This window comes from Chiloscyllium plagiosum, unplaced genomic scaffold, assembly GCF_037043375.1.
Source record: "Chiloscyllium plagiosum isolate Xiang-an unplaced genomic scaffold, Cpla_swu_hap1 HiC_scaffold_43, whole genome shotgun sequence".
NCBI lineage: Eukaryota > Metazoa > Chordata > Chondrichthyes > Orectolobiformes > Hemiscylliidae > Chiloscyllium > Chiloscyllium plagiosum.
The window spans coordinates 31,459,187-31,474,887 of record NW_028270181.1 but is presented as its reverse complement, the minus strand read 5'-3'; the positions used below and the strand labels follow the sequence as shown (position 1 = coordinate 31,474,887).

General features: G+C 43.2%; 1 protein-coding gene across 1 annotated transcript in view; it reads right to left on the bottom strand.

Moving 5' to 3' along the window:
- Positions 1-260: 260 nt before the first annotated feature.
- LOC122541694 (fatty acid-binding protein, intestinal-like) overlaps positions 261-15,701 on the bottom strand; it is a 65,733-nt gene continuing 50,292 nt past the window's right edge. The window contains exon 5 of the mRNA XM_087982302.1: positions 261-430. Coding sequence (XP_087838428.1) covers positions 401-430 — 30 coding nt within the window. The 3' untranslated portion in view covers positions 261-400. The remainder of the gene's footprint in view (positions 431-15,701) is intronic.

Here is a 15,701-nt window from a genome sequence, read left to right as displayed (position 1 = left end):
AAAGGCTGTTGTAATTGGCTGGGTGACTAACCTGCCGTGGAGCTCACTAGCCCTAATTTCAGCTGACTAGGCACGACGGACAGCCAGCCAACATCTCTGGTGTCCCTTCTCATTATACATATAGGTTCCCAATGGAAGTTTTGGAAGCTGACAGGAATTTACAGTCAATCTGAATGGGATGTATTAGTCACTTTTCCTGCTTCATTTGAAGTCTGATTCTGTGACACATCAAACAAACTTAACACAGTGAAGGCGGTCTTCAAAAAATTCCTTTGATTCCATTTTAATAAGCTTTAAAAAGCTATTCTCTCTTGGAACTGCCTCCAGTAAGATTGCCAAAAGTGATTAAAGATGTTCCTGAGGTTGTATCACATGACCTATTTCTGCATTTTAGCCATTATTATGCCGACACTCCACCATCTTGATTCAACTGGAAAGCAAAAACATTTATTACCAGATTGAATGATGCAGCCAAACAACACTTTATCGTTGTTGTGGTTCTGTTCGCCGAGCTGGAAATTTTTGTTGCAAACATTTCGTCCCCTGTCTAGGTGACATCCTCAGTGCTTGGGAGCCTCCTGTGAAGCGCTTCTGTGGTGTTTCCTCCGGCATTTATAGTGGCCTGTCCCTGCCGCTTCCGGTTGTCAGTTTCAGCTGTCCGCTGTAGTGGCCGGTATATTGGATCCAGGTCGATGTGTTTGTTGATGGAGTTTGTGGATGAGTGCCATGCTTCTAGGAATTCCCTGGCTGTTCTTTGTTTGGCTTGCCCTATAATGGTAGTGTTGTCCCAGTCAAATTCATGTTGCTTGTCATCTGCGTGTGTGGCTACTAAGGATAGCTTGTCGTGGCGTGTCGTGGCGTTTCGTGGCTAGTTGATGTTCATGGATGCGGATCGTTAGCTGTCTTCCAGTTTGTCCTATGTATTTTTTTGTGCAGTCCTGAAACCTGAAAGCAACAACACCCCCAGATTCTATGGACTACCTAAAGTGCACAAACCAGACATCCCACTCAGACCCAGAGTATCACTACCAAGGACACCATCACACAAACTGGCTAAAGAACTACAGCAGAAACTGAAACACCTCATCAGCGGATCCAGACAATCTATACAATCAACACAGGAATTCTTGGATATCATCAGAAATATACACATAGACAAGGAAGAAACTGTGGTCTCATTCAACGTAACGGCACTGTTCACCTCTATTGACAAAACCCTAGCCAGAGAAACAATAGCCAACCTGCTGGACATACAGAACAGACAACTGGATGTTGAACCCATCAACAAAGACGGCATACTCAAACTACTGGACTTGTGCCTCACAACACACTTCACATTCAACAACCAGATATACGAACAAATCAACGGAACACCCATGGGCTCACCGATCTCGGGACTCATAGCAGAAGCAGTAATGCAAAGGTTAGAACAAACAGTCTTACCACAAATTCAACCCAAACTCTGGGTCAGATATGTTGATGACACCTTTGTAATCATTAAAAACACAGAAATAGAGAACACACACCGGATCATCAACTCCACACTCACAGGAATCCGATTCACGAGAGAGGAAGAAAAGGACAACCAACTCCCATTCCTAGACGTGATGGTACAGAGAACACCGAACGGAGAATTCACCACAAAGGTATACAGGAAAGCCACACACACAGACCAAGTCCTGAACTATGAAAGCAACCACCCCAATACACACAACGAAGTTGCATCAAGACACTATTCAAAAGGGCCACAACACACTGCAGCACACCAGAACTGCAAAAAGAGGAAGAGGAACACCTGTACAAGGTATTCGCCAAAAACGGATACCCGCGCAATTTCATCAACAGATGCCTAAGAGAAAGACAACGGAACGAAGATATGCCACAACCCAAAGGACTAGCCACACTACCATACATCAGGAGCATTTCAGAACTGACAGCCAGACTACTGCGACCACTTGGACTTATAACAGCACACAAAACAACAGCCACCCTCAGACAACAACTCACCAGGATGAAGGACCCGATACCCAGCATGAGCAAAACCAATGTAGTGTACAAAATCCCATGCAAGGACTGCACAAAACACTATATAGGATAAACAGGAAGACAGCTAACGATCCGCATCCACGAACATCAACTAGCCACGAAACGCCACGACAAGCTATCCTTAGTAGCCACACACGCAGATGACAAGCAACATGAATTTGACTGGGACAACACTACCATTATAGGGCAAGCCAAACAAAGAACAGCCAGGGAATTCCTAGAAGCATGGCACTCATCCACAAACTCCATCAACAAACACATCGACCTGGACCCAATATACCGGCCACTACAGCGGACAGCTGAAACTGACAACCGGAAGCGGCAGGGACAGATCACTATAAATGCCGGAGGAAACACCACAGAAGCACTTCACAGGAGGCTCCCAAGCACTGAGGATGTCACCTAGACAGGGGACGAAAATTTGCAACAAAAATTCCCAGCTCGGCGAACAGAACCACAGCAACGAGCACCCGAGCTACAAATCTTCTCCCAAACTTTGAACACTTTTTCCCTTATTTCATATTTTAAAATTGAAGAGAAAGTAAAATGACAAACTTTTTTTTTCAGAATGCATTCTGTAGCAATTACAATGAGTTCCCAGATTTGGCTGTTAATCTGGTCCAATCATCTGTCTGACAGATTAAAATGAGTGAGTCGTGGAGACACTGGCGCCTGGCTCTGTATGAGATATTACCATAGGCAAGCACTATTCGTGTGTAAATAAAGGGTGACTTGCTGATGGGATACCGGCCTCTGTGAAGCTGCTTCATATTCACTCAGGGGATGTGAGTTCCCCGGCAGGATCTCCAGATATTTCCCATCCTTCATTGCCCTCAAGAAGGTGGTGATGAACTACCTTTTCGAACAGCTGTAGGAATTGACTCCCAGGGTTTTGTCCCAGTAATACTGAAGAAATGGTGCTATATTTCCAAGTCTCAATGGTTGCCATTTGGAAGGCAACTTACAGGTTATTTATATTCCAAATAAATGCTTTTCATGTCATTTTCGATGACAGTGTTTGTGAAAAGAGTAGACGTTTGCAGATGTGGTGCCAATCAAGTGGGCTGCTTTGTCCTGGATAGTGTCACAATCCTTCTGTACTGTTGGAGCGGCCTTCATCCAGGAAAGTAGGAGTTTTCCATCACACTCCTGACTTGGGCCTGGAGATGGTTGACTGGCTTTGGGGAATCAGCGGGTGAGTTACTCACTGCAGTATTCCCAGCCTCTAATCTGCTCTTGTAGCCACAATATTTATAGTAAATATTTTATTATCTGGCATCTACGGGACTAGGAGTGTGTCAGTTGATCAATTATTCCAGATAATCAAGAGATCTAAATAATCAATCAATATAAAAACACGCACTAAGTCATAGAAACATAATGCAGAAGGTATATACATCACATGATCACATTCTTTATTTACCAAATAAATCACTTAAATAACAATGCAACTTTTCATTAAATAAAACTTAATAGCAATGAGCCTTCTCTTTCACTCCCTCAACTGACGACTTGGACAAAGTAGATCATGGTATTGAAGGAGAAATTGACTTAATGTTGAATCAACTGCTGATATTTCATGTGGCCATTTGATCGAACAATATGTATATTTACACAATCGGACAGAATAAGTACAATGAACTTCATGGTATTTGAGATACATAATGTTTGCCAATTTATCAAGAGTGCCAGTTCATAAGGTGTTTAAAATGAAGTTTGCTGTACTGTACATGGCTAGTCTAGCCTTTGGTCGACAGTAGCACCCATGATGTTAATAGTAGTAGATTCAGCAGTGGCAATGTCATTGAATGTCAAAGGGCCCAGGTTAGACTGTTGTTGTAGCTGGTAATTTCCTGGCAAATGATACTTGCCATTTTTTAGCCCAAGTTCCTGTGACTTTTTTTCTGGGGCTGCGCACAGGAGTGTTCAGGATATTAATCTTCAAGTCTTAGAGAGTCCAGTCCAATCCTGAAGTGAGTTATAGGAAGAGAAACAATTCTCACACTCTTTAAAAGGTTCAGCAGCCCATTGGGTTCACATTGTTCAAAGGAACATTGTATTAAAATGTTTTAAATCAAAGAGTATGTTGCTGGAAAAGCACAGCCAGTTAGGCAGCATCCGAGGAGCAGGAGAGTCGATGCTTCGGGCATAAGCCCTTCATCGCATAAGCCCTTCATCAGGAAAGGGTCACATTATGCCTGAAACATTGATTCCCCTGCTCCTCGGTTGCTGCCTGACCAGCTCTGCTTTTCCAGTGCCACACTCTTCGACTCTGATCTCCAGCTTCTGCCGTCCTCACTTTCTCCTCCTTAAAATGTTTTAATCCCAGCAAAAAAAAACTCACAATATTTCATTTGATCTAATCATGGTGTTTAAAGTGACGAAGAGAGCTGATTAGGCTAAAAGATAAACAGACCACTTCCTCTCAGGTAAGGGCCCAGCACAAGAGGGAATGATATTAAAGCTGGAGCTTGGCCGTTCAGGATGGCAATCACCAAGTACCTTTCCGCACAAAGATGGTGAAAACCTGGAAATCTCTCCCTTGGATATGCAAAAGCTTTCAAAGCTAAGATTACAGATCTGTGGCGACTAAAGGTGTCAACCAGCCACAATCTGTTCAAATGTACAAAGGAATAGAGGGTCTGATGGACTCTTACAATTCAAACTTTCCAATTGGTGCTTGAAACATTTATGTAACATTTAGGGGCCCAATCGTGGAAATCATATAGAAGACTGGAATCAGTGTCTGTGGCACTATGGGTCAGCTGATACCAGGAAGGTTGGTGTCTGAGAATATCCAGAGCTTTCAGTGTTCTCTCCAGATCAGTAATCATTCTCAAACAATTGTTGGCTTTCAGTTGGTATTTTAGGCTCCTGAGGTGCAGTGGTAGTGCCCCTCCATTTGTGTCAGGAGCCCCAGGTTCAAGTCCCACCTGAACAGTTTGATTAAAAATATCTACACAAAACTAGCTGTTGGGAAATTCTGGGAACATGCGAATAGTAAGAGTTTGTTCAGCCCGTTGAACCTGCTCAGTTAGACAATGACTAATCTGTATTGAAACTCCAACAACCCAATTTAGTTCTGTTAATACTAACAATCAAACAAAATCTGTAAGACAATTTTAAGATTTTCAGTTGATCTAACCTAAGAGTTAAGATCTCCATACTTAAGGAAAGGATCTACTCTCATTGCAAATGGCATAATAATTGGTCCTTGGGTTGAAAGATTTATCATCAACTCAGAGAAAGTGAGGACTGCAGATGCTGGAGATCAGAGTAGAGAGTGTGGTGCTGGAAAAGCACAGCCGGTCAGGCAGCATCTGAGGAGCAGGAGAATCGACAGTTTGGGCATAAGCCTTTCATCAGAAATGGGTTATCCTATGGTGAGAGGCTGAGTAAATTGGGTTTCTCTGGCATTTAGAAGAATCAGAGATGATCTCATTGTGGGCGGCATGATGGTACAGCAGTTAGCACTGCTGCCTCACAGCGCCAGAGACCCGGGTTCAAATCCCACCTCAGGCGACTGACTGTGTGGAGTTTGCACATTCTCCCCATTCTGTGTGGGTTTCCTCTGGGTGCTCCGATTTCCTCCCACAGTCCAAGGATGTACAGGTCAGGTGAATTGGCCATGCTAAATTGCACCGTATGGGTGGGTTGCGGGTCGGTGTGGACTTGTTGGGCCGAAGGGCCTGTTTCCACACTGTAAGTAATCTAATCATTGGGGCATACAGGATTCTGGAGGGGGTTGGTAGGATAGGGAGTGAGAGATTGTATCTATTGTTCAGAGGATTCTAAGGCACAGTCTCAGACTAAGGGAATGATCCTTTAAAAGTGAGATGAGGAAAAATTGCTTCCCTCAGAAGATTGTGAATCTTTGGAATTGTGTCCCTGAGGGTTGTGAATGCCCTTTCATTGAATATATTAATGACAGTGATAGAAAGGCAATAAGGGATAGGGAGAGAAGATGGCAAAGTAGAGTTGAAGCCCAAGATAAACCATGATCGTGCATATTATATCCTTAGCCATATCGTTCTGTGATATTATATATTGCTCTGTTAGGACTTTATGAGCATGAAGACCCAGGTATACTCAGTACTATATTTAACTCATTCCAACAGTTGCTACCAACAGGAGTCCCTTCTCTTGTTCTCACCCCCTTCAGATTTTTTTCCACACTGCCTCTGGTGGGCAGCACTTATTATTTGATTAATTGGATGATTGGACAAGTCAGTAGTTTTTCATAACAAAAAGTCGAGTTGGAAGTGGTGGTAGAGTGATAAAGTTACTAGATTAGTAATGCAGGGTCTAGGGTTAATGTCTTGTGGATATTGTTTCAATTTGCACTGCAGCAGATAATGAAATCTGAATTCAATAAAATTCTAGAATTTTTTTTAAAAAGCTTTAAAAATGTTTGTCATTTATATAAGTGATTTGGATGAGAATTTTGGAGGCATGGTTTGTGGACGTTACCAAAATTGGTGACTTAGTAGACAGTGAAGAAGTTATAGAGAGATCTTGATCAACTGCTGAGGAGTGGCAGATGGAGTTTAATTTGGATAAATGCAAGGTATTGTATATTGATAAAACAAACAAGGAAGGATTTATACAATTAGAAGTAGGGCCCTGGTTAGTGTTGTAGAAAGGAAAGACCTAGCAGTTCAAGTACATAATACTTTGAAATTTGTGGCACAGCCTTCGTTGCTCACACCTTAGAGTAGAGGAGTTGGGATGTCATGTTGAGGTTGTGAGGAGGTTGATGAGGCCTCTTCTGGCCTACTGAGACATAGCTCGGGGATGGACGGGACAGGCAGCTTAATGTTCCCGGATACAAATGCTATAGGAAGGATGGAAAAGGCGGGCAAGAGAGGAAGGGGAGTAATGCTTTTGATAAAGGATAGCATTACTGCTGTACTTAGGGAGGATATTCCTTGGAATAAATCCAGGGAAGTTGTTTAGGTGGAACTGAGAAATAAGAAAAGAATGATCAACTTATTGGGATTGTATTATAGTCCCCCTAATAGTCAGCAGGAAATTGAGAAACAAATTTGTCAGGCGATCTCAGTTATCTGTAAGAATAATAGGGTGTTTATGGTAGGCTATTTTAACTTTACAAACATAGACTGGGACTGCCATAGTGTTAAGGATTTAGATGGAGAGGAATTTGTTAAGTGCAAACAAGACAATTTTCTGATTCAGTATGTGGATGTACCTACTAGAGAAGGTGCAAAACTTAACCGACTCTTGGGAAATAAGGCAGGGCAGGTGACTGAGGTGTCAGTGGGGGAACCACTTTGGGGCCAGTGACCATAATTCTATTAGTTTTAAAATAGTGATGGAAAAGGATATATCAGATCTAAAAGTTAAAGTTCTATATTGGAAGATGGCCAATTTTGATGGTATTAGGCAAGAACTTTCAAAAGCTGATTGGGGGCAGATGTTCGCAAGTAAAGGGGTGGCTGGAAAATGGGAAGCCTTCAGAAATGAGATAATGAGAGTCCAGAGAATGTCTGGTCCTCTCAGGATGAAAGGCAAGGCTGGTAGGTGTGGGGAATGCTGGGTGACTAGAGAAATTGAGGTTTTGGTTAAGAAAAAGGAGGAAGTATATGTCAGGTATAGACAACAGAGATCGAGTGAATACTTAGAAGAGTGGACCCAAAACAGATCCTTGCAGTACAGCGTTACTAACTGAACTCCAGGATGAATATTTCCCATCAACCACTACCCTGTATTCTTTCAATTAGCCAATTTCTAATCCAAACCATTAAATCACCCATAATTCCACGCCTCCATATTTTCTGCAATAGCCTACTGTGGGGAACCTTTTCAAAGGCCTTACTGAAATCCAAATACCCCACATCAATGGCTTTACCCTCATCCACCTGATTGGTCACCTTCTCAAAGAATGTAATCAGGTTTGAGAGGCATGACCTACCCTTCACAAAACCATGTTGACTATCCCTAATCAACTTATTCCTTCAGATGATTATAAATCCTATTGCTTATAACTTTTCCAACACTTTACCCGCAACCAAAGTAGGGCTCACTGGTCTATACTTACCAGGGTTGTCTCTACTCCCCTTCTTGAACAAGGGGACAGCATTTGCTATCCTCCAGTCTTCTGGCACTATTCCTGTAGCAATGACGTCAATAAAGATCAAAACCAAAGGCTTGGCAATCTCCTCCCTGGCTTCCCAGAGAATCCTAGGATAAATCCCATCTGGCCCAGGGGACTTAACACTTTCCAGAATTGCTAACACATCCTCCTTGTGAACCTCAATCCCATCTAGTCTAGTAACCTGTATCTCAGTATTCTCCTCGACAACATTGTCTTTTTCCAGTTGAATACCACCAAAAAATATTCATTTAGCGCTTTTCCTATCTCCTTGGACTCCACACACAACTTTCTAATACTGACCCTAATTTGCTCTAATCTTTCTCTAGTCATTCTTTTATTCCTGATATACCTATAGAAAGCTTTAGGGTTTTCCTTGCTCCTATCTGCCAGTGACTTCTCATGTTCCCCTCCTGGCCCTTCTTAGTTCTCTTTAGGTCTTTCCTGGCTAACTTGTGACTCTCAAGCGCTCTAACTTAGCCTTCACGTCTCATCCCAATATAAGCCTTCTTCTTCTTCTTGAAGAGAGATTCAACTTCTCTAGTAAACCACAGTTCCCTTGCTTGACCACTTCATCCCTGCCTGACAGGTACATAGTGCAAGGACACACAGTAACTGTTCCTTGAATAAGTTCCACATTTCAATTGTGCCCATTCCTTGCAGTTTCCTTCCCCATCCTATGCATCCTAAATCTTGCCTAATCGCATCACAATTGACTTTCCCGTACTTATAACTCTTGCCCTGTGGTATATACTTCTCCATTTCCATCACTAAAATAAACATAACCAAATTGTGGTCACTATCACCAAAATGCTCACCTATCTCCAAACCTAATACCTGGCCGGGTTCATTACCAAACACAAATCCAATGTAGCCTCACCCCTTGTTGGCCTGTCTACATACTGTAGCAGGAAACCATCCTGCACACAGTGGACAAAATAGATGCTCTAACTATAATATTTCCAGTCAATATTTGGAAAGTTAAATGCCCCCATAACAGCTAAGCTGTTATTCTAGCTCCTATCAAGAATCATCTTTGCTATCCTTTCCTCTACACCTCTGGAATTATTCGGAGGCCTATGGAAAACTCCCAACAGGGTGACCTCTTCTTTCCTGTTTCTAGCCTCAGCCCAGACTACCTCAGTAGACAAGTTCTCAAAAAGTCCTTGCTGCCCCCATAATACTTGACTAACAATGCCACACGTCTCTCTTTTACCATTTTTTTTCTGTTCTTACTGAAACATCTAAATCCCAGAACCTGCAGCAACCATTCCTTTCCCTGCTCTATCAATGTCTCCAAAAAAGGCCACAACATCAAAGTCCCAGATCCCAGATGCTGCAGGTTCACCCACCTTATTCCAGATGCTCCTGACATTGAAGTAGACACACTTCAAACTACCTTCCTGCTTGCTAGTGCAGTCTTGCAACCTTATTTCTGACCTCACCACTCTCAACCTCCTGGACATTGGAACTACAGTTTAGGTTCCCAACCCTCTGGTGAATTAGTTAAACCCTCCCAAAGAGCATTAGCAAACTTCCACCTCCCCCACTAGGATATTGGTACCCCTCTGATTCAGGTGTAGACCATCCTGTTTGTACAGGTCCCACCTACCCCACAATGAACACCAATTATCTCAGAGCTGTTGCTGCCTAAGTCTATATATGGATGTCAATGTATGAAGCAGGAATGGCAGGACCTTACACTGAGACTATGTCCCTGGAAGAGGGGATATTAACAGACAAAGCACTGTCTGTTACACCCACAGCATGCACCAGCAGTGTTTACAATAATAACACTGTGTTACAACATGGAGGTTGAATCACTGTTCATTAAACCAAACACCCAGAAAAGGTCACCTCACCATTTGTTAAACGTATGAGTGAAAGATAAATCCTAATTTCCACTAATTAAAGAAAAATAGCAATTTATTTTCCTAACTCTAATAGTGAACATAAACAAAACTAGTAACAAACTGAACACTTTTTCTTAACTAATTACTATCTGACCCCCAACTCTAAAAAATGCTGCTCCAATAACAATTATTAAATATTACATTAACGTAATCACCAGTCCACACAGTCTCAAATGTTACCTTCTGCCTGGTCTTCTGGTTCTGCTGTCTTTTTCCTTTTTACAGCAAGTATTTTTTGCAGTAAAAGATACCTTTTGATAGAGACAAGCTTCTCATTTCTTTGAGAGCAAGATATTAGATGAGCAGTTAGCGTTCTGGGAGTTGCTCTGAAGAATTTTCAAAATGCCCCTGGTTTAATATCCCCCCTCCCCCACCACAAAACATTGCTCCCTCTCATTGACTGATGTTGTCAATACAATAAACTCAAACTCAATTGGGTTTTCGTATCCTAGGCATAATTGAAATTAGTTGGTTAAGTTTGAATTGTTGTCAAAACAGCAACCAAAACATCCATTTAACAGCCAGTTGTAGTTATTTCAATCATTATGGTTGATCTAATAATCCTCAACTCCCTTTTCCCGCTTTTCCCCCATAGCCCTCAATTCCCTTACCAATTAAAAACCTGCTTTGTTCATTAAGAGAAAAAAAAGAAAAAAATTTTAAAATCTGAAAAAAATAGAGCCCAACTGGCACTCCAGCACCTTTGGGAAAAAAAGTTAACAGCCAATTGTTACATGTATCTATTTTGGAACAGCCCATCTCTTAGCTGATCTGTTCTAGCAGCTGAGATTGTACTTTAAACTTATTTTGAAATTCAGAAATTACTTGCTATCTTAAAGAGAACATACACTCTTTCGACTTTGTAACAGCTGCATGAGCTTTAAATGGCCACTTGAGAAAGCCAAGGCCTTAGTGGGGTGAAGAGGAACTACAATCAGCTGAGGGGGGAGTGGGGTTGACATCACTGGGTCAGTCAAAGGGCTCATCTGATTCCCTGAGTCTGGAATCTCTGTCCCTGTTCTCCAGGGCTTGGGACACAGTCAGTCCTGCAGGTCAAGTGCATCCAGTATGTACACAGGCTTGCAGGTATGTCAGTCAAAGTGCTACGGAGAAATCCTCTTGGGGATGGGCTGTATTTTCCGACAATGAGACAAAGGGAGGGATTGAGTTTGATGGAAGTGCATAGAAAATCAGTTGTCGGTGATGCATGAGCAGGAGAGGTGGTGAGTCATTCCCATTCAGTGAGTAGGCACTGTAGAGGGTAGGGATGGTCAGCAGTTTGGGAGATGAGTTGGATGAGAGCTATGGAATGAAATATAGAAACAAGATAGGAGCAGGAGTTAACCATTTGTACCTTGATCTTGCTCCAGCATTCTATATGATCATGGCTGATCCTTGAGCTCAAAGTGAGAGGGGAATCATTTAGGGGAGATATGCGTGGAAAGTTCTTTAAGCAGAAGGCAGTAGGTACCTGGAACACATTGGCAGCAGAGATGATAGAAGTGGGCACAATAGCACCATTTAAGATGAATCTAGACAGATAGAAGAATGGGCAGGGAGCAGAGGGATGCAAACCCTTAGAAAATAGGCAGCAAGTTTAGATAGAGGATCTGGATCGGCACAGGCTTGGAGGGCAGAAGGGCCTGTTCCTGTGCTGTAATTTTCTTTGTTCTTTGTCTTTGTAATACCCTAATCCTGTCCTCCCCATATTCCTTGATCCCTTTACTCGTGAGTTATATTTACCTCCTTCTCCAATGTTTTGGCCTCAGCCACTTTCTGTGATGGTAAATTCCACAGGTTCCCCACTCCCTGTGTGAAGAAATTTGTCTTCATCTCATTCCTGAAAGGTTTACCCTTCATTCTTAATCTACGACTCCTGTTTCTGGACTCTCCCACCATCGGGAACATCGTCGCTGCGTTTAAATGTCTAATCCTGTTAGAATTTTATGGGTTTCTATGAGATCATTTCTCATTCTTCGAAACTCCAGTAAATGCAACCAGAAGCGACTCATAAATCCTCATCCCAGCAATAAATTTGGAAACCCTTTGTTGCACTCGCTCTCTAGCAAGAGGATCCTTCCTCAGACAAGGAGATCAAACTGCATACAATATGCTAGGTAGAACCTGACCAATGCTCTATGTAGTTGCAGCTAGACATCCTTGTTCCTGCACTGGAATCCTCTCGCTATGAAGGCCAACATACAGTTTGTTTCTTTGACTGCCTGCTGCACCTGCACACTTACTTCCAGTGACTGGTGCACAAGGACACCCATGTCTCATTGAACGTGCCCCTCTCTTAACTTACATCTATTCAGATAATAATCTACACTCCTATTTTTGCTACCAAAGCAGATAACTTCACATTTATCCACATTATGCTATATCTGTCATGAATTTGCCTAATCACACCACAACATCTCTGTATCCCCCTCACACTCGCCTTTCCACACAGCTTTGCGTCATATGCAAAATTTGTGATGTTAAATTTAGTTTGTCATGAAGTTGAAGGTGTGTACTGTACCTTTAAGGGAGACTGTATGCTGTTCTGAGCTGAGAGCTGACGAGCTAGCAGCTTTCGAGTGTACTAGAAAATTGAAAATATGTAACATTTGGCTGTGAAATAGATACCTGAGTTGGTTGCTGTTTTGACAACAATTTACATTTAATCAATCAGTTTAAATTATGCCCCAGAATACTGAAACCGAATTGAGGCATTTTGAAAGTCAGACAGAGTAACTGCCATTGAGTGAGTAACTGCCATCTAGAAGGACTGTCATTCAAAAATACTCTCTGTCAAAGGTACCTTTTCATATGAAACATCTTCACAGTAAATGAAAGAAGATGACTCAGGGAGATCTTCGGCCAAGCAAAGACAGACGCTGAAGATGACAGCCGCTGTATGGTTTTGAAATTAAGTTGATGTAATTTTAATAAGTGGTTTTTTATTGGAACAGTATATTTTTATAGTGTTAGAGGCAGATAATAAGCTGTTAAGACAAAACAAGGCTTGGAGTTGTGAATTGCTGTTATTTAATCTTCACTTTTAAAGTTAAGGGATAAATTGATATTATTTTCTCTAAACAGTTGAATTTGGGAGTTCTCTGTCACTCATACTTTAACAGATTACGAGGTGAGGTGAGCTTTACTGGCTGTTTGGTTTAATTAGCAGAAGGGAGTGCTCAATATCTGGGAGTCTGGGTGCACAATATCTTTTTAAAGATGATGCTACAGCATGGATGTTGGTCAATTTTGGGATAGCCAGGAAGAGGTGAGTTGTTTTGGAAATGGCACATGGTATGATGGTGGTAGAATGTGTGAGAGAGGCACCAAAGGATGAGGTAGGTAATAAATGAATTAGGTTTTGTAAAATAAGGTGATAGATATCCCCAACCACCACGGTGTGAATCCCTCTGAACTGACACCCACCCTCACCCTCAATTTCTCCTTCGAATCCTCCCATTCCCTCCACCCGCATGGGCCCCAGCTAAGCCTGTCTCTTTGTTGGTTATGAGGAAGTCCTCCTTCCACAGTTACACTGGCACCACTCCCCACCTTCTCCTCTGCTACATTGATGACTGTATCGATGCCACCTCATGCTCCCACGAGGAGGTTGAACAGTTCATCAACTTCACCAAAACATTCCACCCCGACCTTAAGTTCACCTGGACCATCTCAGACATCTCCCTCCCCTTCCTGGGCCTCTCCATCTCCATCAATGGTGACCAACTCAACACTGACATCTTCAACAAACCCACGACTCCCACAGCTGCCTGACTACACCTCCTCCACTCCCGAGCTTCCCTGCCTCATTCCTGATGAAGGACTTCAGCCCGAAACATCGATTTTCCTTCTCCTCGGATGCTGTCTGACCTGCCTGTGCTTTTCCAGCAACACACTCTCAACTCTGATCCCCAGCATCTGCAGACCTCACTATCTCCTACACCTCCTCCCACCCCACCTCCTGTAAAAATGCTATCACTTATTCCCAATTCCTCCACCTCCTCCGCATCTACTTCCAGGAGGAGCAGTTCCACCACAGAACACACCAAATGGCCTCCTTCTTTAAAGACCGCAGTTTTCTCCCACATGGTCGATGATGCCCTCCAGCGCATCTCATCTACTTCCCACACCTCCACCCTCAAACCCCACCCCTCCAACCACAACAAGGACAGAACCTCCCCCCCGGTCCTCACCTTCCATCCCATCAACCTCCATATATATCGCATCATCCGCCATCATTTCCCCCAAACGGACCCTACCACGGACCCTACGGACCCTACCCCTATCTATTTTCTGTAAATAGCATTCCCGCTGTAACTCCCTTGTCAGGTCAACACCCTCCAACAATCTACCTTCCCATCCCGGCGCCTTCCCCTTTTACCGCAGGAATTGCAAAACCTGCGCCCACACCTCTTAGCTCATCTCCATCCAAGGCCCCAAAGGAGCCTTCCACATCCATCAAAGTTTCACCTGCACTTCCACATATCTCATTTATTGTATCCGTTGCTCCCGATGCGGTCTCCTCTACATTGAGGAGACAGGACGCCTGCTCGCAGAGCACTTGAGAGAATATCTCCAGGTCACCCGCACCAACCAACCCCACTGCCTTCTGGCTGAACACTTCAACTCCCCCTCCCACTTTGCCAAGAACATGCAGTCCCTAGGCCTCCTCTATCACCATTCCCTAACCTCCCGATGCCTGGAGGAAGAACGCCTCATCTCCCGCCTTGGAACCCTTCAACCCCAGAGCATCAATGTCGATTTCACCAGTTTCCTCATTTCTCTCCCCCCATCTTATCCCAGTTCCAACCTTCCAACTCAGCTCCACCCTCATGACCTGTACCATCTTCCTTCCCACCTACCCACACCATCCTCCTCTCCGACCTATCACCTTTACCCTCACCTCCATCTACGCATTGCTACCTTACCCCCAACCCCAACCCCCTCCCATTTATCTCTCCACACCACATCCACCCCCCACCCCCACCCCACACCGGCCAACAGCTTCATTCCTGATGAAGGGCTTTTGCCCGAAACATTGATTCTCCTGCTCCTCAGATGCTGCCTGACCTGCTGTGCTTTTCCAGCACCAGACTCTCAAAAGAAATTAAGTCAGTCCTTGATCTATCAAGGCAGGGCTTCATTCGGGGATCTGACTTGTCCAGTGTTACCATTGGATGGGATCAGAAACCTGGCTGGAATGTAATGCAGGCAGCAGGTACAGCTGCCAATCAAGAGTAATCCGTTGAAGGTTCTGATGAATTGCACTCTACAGTATTATGAAGTTGAAGGTGTGTATTGGAAAATTGAAAATATGTAACATTTGGCTGTAAACTAGACACCTGAGTTGTTTTGACCACAATTTGAATTTAACCAATCAGTTTAAATTATGCCCCAGGATACTAAAACCCAATCAAGTTTGAATTTATTGTTTTTGCCAATCTCAAACCAATGAGATGATCCGATGTTTGGAGTTTAAAAAAAAGCAGACATTTTGACAGTTAGACAGAGAGAGACCAACTGCCATTGCCAGAGTAACTGTCAGCAAAACACTCTCCATCAAAGGTACCTTTGGCACATGAAATATCGTTGCAGCTAAAGACCAAAGATGTCCCAAAGAGATCTTCAGC